Source organism: Anarrhichthys ocellatus, unplaced genomic scaffold (assembly GCF_004355925.1).
Source record: "Anarrhichthys ocellatus isolate YVR2014 unplaced genomic scaffold, GSC_Weel_1.0 scaffold21, whole genome shotgun sequence".
NCBI classification, from domain to species: domain Eukaryota; kingdom Metazoa; phylum Chordata; class Actinopteri; order Perciformes; family Anarhichadidae; genus Anarrhichthys; species Anarrhichthys ocellatus.
In genome coordinates, this window is record NW_022280051.1 from 6513172 (window position 1) to 6516348 (window position 3177).

At 37.6% G+C, this 3177-nt stretch overlaps 1 protein-coding gene across 1 annotated transcript in view; it reads left to right on the top strand.

Moving 5' to 3' along the window:
- The first annotated feature begins 769 nt into the window (after positions 1-769).
- cpm (carboxypeptidase M) overlaps positions 770-3177 on the top strand; it is an 18345-nt gene continuing 15937 nt past the window's right edge. The window contains exons 1-2 of the mRNA XM_031859308.1: positions 770-885; positions 2865-3038. Coding sequence (XP_031715168.1) covers positions 2879-3038 — 160 coding nt within the window. The 5' untranslated portion in view covers positions 770-885; positions 2865-2878. The remainder of the gene's footprint in view (positions 886-2864; positions 3039-3177) is intronic.

The following is a 3177-nucleotide window of genomic DNA, read 5'->3' on the forward strand; positions in this document are numbered from 1 at the left end:
AGGTGTGTGTGATTTAGTGCCATCTAGTGGTGAAGTTGCAGATTGCATCCAACTGAATAACCCTCCGCTCACTCCTCCCTTTCACTAAGAGAACTACGGTTTCCTTTCATAACAATGTGAAAGGTTCTCTCTAGAGCCAGTGTTTGGTTTGTCCTCTCTGGGCATCCATAGCCACATGGCGGTGGCGGACTCTAGCCTCTAGCTCCTGAAAAAAGCAGAAAAGAAGGGCTCATTTTAACGTAACACAATGGTTATTTTAGGTGATTCTACACTAATTAAAACATAGTTCTAGATATTATATCACATTTCTGTTAATAAATCCTGCGCTCTGCTCCTTTAATTTACTGTCCACCATTTTATTATAGTGTCTGAATTCAAAGTGTGTATTTATTCAGAAAAATATGTCACAATGGAAAGAAAAAGGTGTGTTTGAAATTTAAAATAAGATGTGATCTGTAACAAAACAACCATATGTACTTTAAATTGAAAACACATAAATATATGTTGTATTTCTGCCAGTTTAGACACATTTATTGAGAAAAGAAGCCTCTTTATTCACTGAATGAATCAAATGTCTGTTTCATTCATAAACCTGTTGAATGCGCCCAACACACACACACACACACACACACCCACACACTCTCACACTCTCACATACACACACACACACACTCACACTCCTCTAAGCTCCGCCCCTCCCGAGGAGAGAGACCGGGAGGCCCGCTGGTGAATAAGTTAACGTTCATTGAAAGAAGCGGACAGACGGATCCGGACCCGTCTCTTTTTTTAACCCGTCTCACCGCTGCAGGAGTCCCGCCGCTGTGGTCGGTGTTGGTCGGTGTTCGAGGCGCGTAACGGACCGGAGGACCGACGGGAAGCGTCCAGGTGAGACCTGCAGATCTGAACTGTTATCGGCTGATCATCGATCAGCAGTCGGCCTCGTAGAATATCCAAACTGGACTTTAGTACACATTTGAGGTACTTGTACCTCCATGTTCTGCTACTTTATACTTCTACTCCACTACACCTGAGAGGTAAATATTATTTTACAATAACAAGAGAGGTTTAATAGGATTTGATGTACTTAAGAATATAACAATTCATCATGTTTTATGTGTTTTATATAAAATATATTAAACTAAACAGTGACATATGAAGAATGCATCAGGAGGCATAATCCTATAATATATAATAGTTATAGTGTCATGTTTCAGCATCATAAGTACTTTTACTTTTGATATAAATACATTTACCTTATTTACATAAAAGACACTTTTAATTGAGGACGTTTACTTACACATGCTACTTTTACTTAAGTTAAAAAAAAAAGTTACTTTGCAGATCCAGATTACTAATACAAAATATGATCAACAAATACATTATGATGTATTATGATGGATAGATATATACGTGTACTGATCTCTTTGTGTAATTCACGAGCAGTATATCTGCTTTCCACATCGAGTACTTTTGGTACTTTATTTTGATGTATTACTTTTGTTCTTTAAGTAATATTTAGACTGCAGGGCTTTTACTTGTAACAGAGTATTTCTACTCTGTGGTATTACTACTTTGACTTGAGTTAAATATGTGAGTACTTCTTCCACCGTAACTTTCCTTTAATATAATATTTCTGTAATATTCCATAATAATTAGTTGTCTCAGTCGTGATCAGACATGTTTGTTTGTATAATATATATATTTTTTAATATTCCTATCAAATTATATTGTTTATGGTTTGTATATGACCTGAGCTTATACATTATATATTTCTGTAATATTTAATGTTTCTATGGATGTTTTGTATATAATTTATGTGTGATCCATAGGCCACGTTTAAGAACAAACTTTGTTGTTAGATTAAACATATATATATATATATATATATATATATATATATATATATTCACTAAATTCAACTCAACCAAACCAACAATACTGAAATATATATATATAATAATAACTTTGGTGTTTTAAAGGGTTCGTTCAGATTCACCAAAGTCACACAAAAACACAAACAAACAGTGGTCGACCAGAAACTCCTAATCTACTGTACTAGTACACAGACTGTGTAGAAGTACCTCATACAACCACAACTGTCCCTTTAATCTAAACTAACCAGCAGCACATCCACTCAATCTGAGAATAAACTGAAATAAAATCAATTCAGCTTCATTCAAAATAGCAAAATAGGTGAAATACACACAAACAGATGAAAGATGAGTAAAGAGAGTTATGTGATGAACACTGAACGTTCAGCTGGAGGCAGTAACCTGTTTGTGATGACAGCGCTCCTCAACGTTTACTGACAACACTTAACATATTCACACGGTTAGACAGTTACTGTCAACATCAATCCGTCTACAGAAGACAAAGAAACACATTTAAATTAGAATGTGTTTCAGTTTCACACAGATTAAAACTGACAAATCTAAATTCAGTCTCTTCCTGCTGACAGCTTTATTTTGAAAGTCAGCCTCCACTTCCTGGATGAAGGCTTCTCTTTCATCACTTCTCTGCTCCAGATAATTGCTTTTTTTTAATGAGTTTGAAGTCATCATTCAGCGGACGAATCGAGCTTCCATCTAATTAAACTCCCAGTTATGTCCTCTGAGATCTGAATAACTTCTTGGTCCATTAAATGTCTCACAGGAGTGTTAAACGTCCTGATTTCTTAAAGCCCAATGAGACGTAATCCAATGTATTGTTCATTGATAATACGCTGATAAAAGACGACTCAGCGTTTTTACACTTCCTGTTCCCTCGTCTCTGACTCAATGTGTGTTTTTAAATGTGTTTTTGTTTAAATAAAGTCTGAGTTTAACTCCAGCTGAAGAGATTTTAACGTTTACTTCCTCCGTCAGGTGTGACTGCAGTGATGTCATCGCTCCTCCTCTTCCTCCTCCTCATCCTCAGCCGGGCCTCGGCGCTGGAGTTTCGTTATCACGACAACCGTGAGATGGAGCGGTACCTCGTCCAGACCAGCGAGTCAAACCCCGACATCACTCACCTGTACAGCATCGGACAGTCGGTCAGAGGTGAGAGGCTCACCTGTCTGTCTGTCTGTCTGTCTCTCTGTCTGTCTGTCTCTCTCTCTGTCTGTCTGTCTGTCTGTCTGTCTGTCTCTCTGTCTCTCTGTCTGTCTGTCTGTCTGTCTGTCTGTCTCTCTGTCTCTCT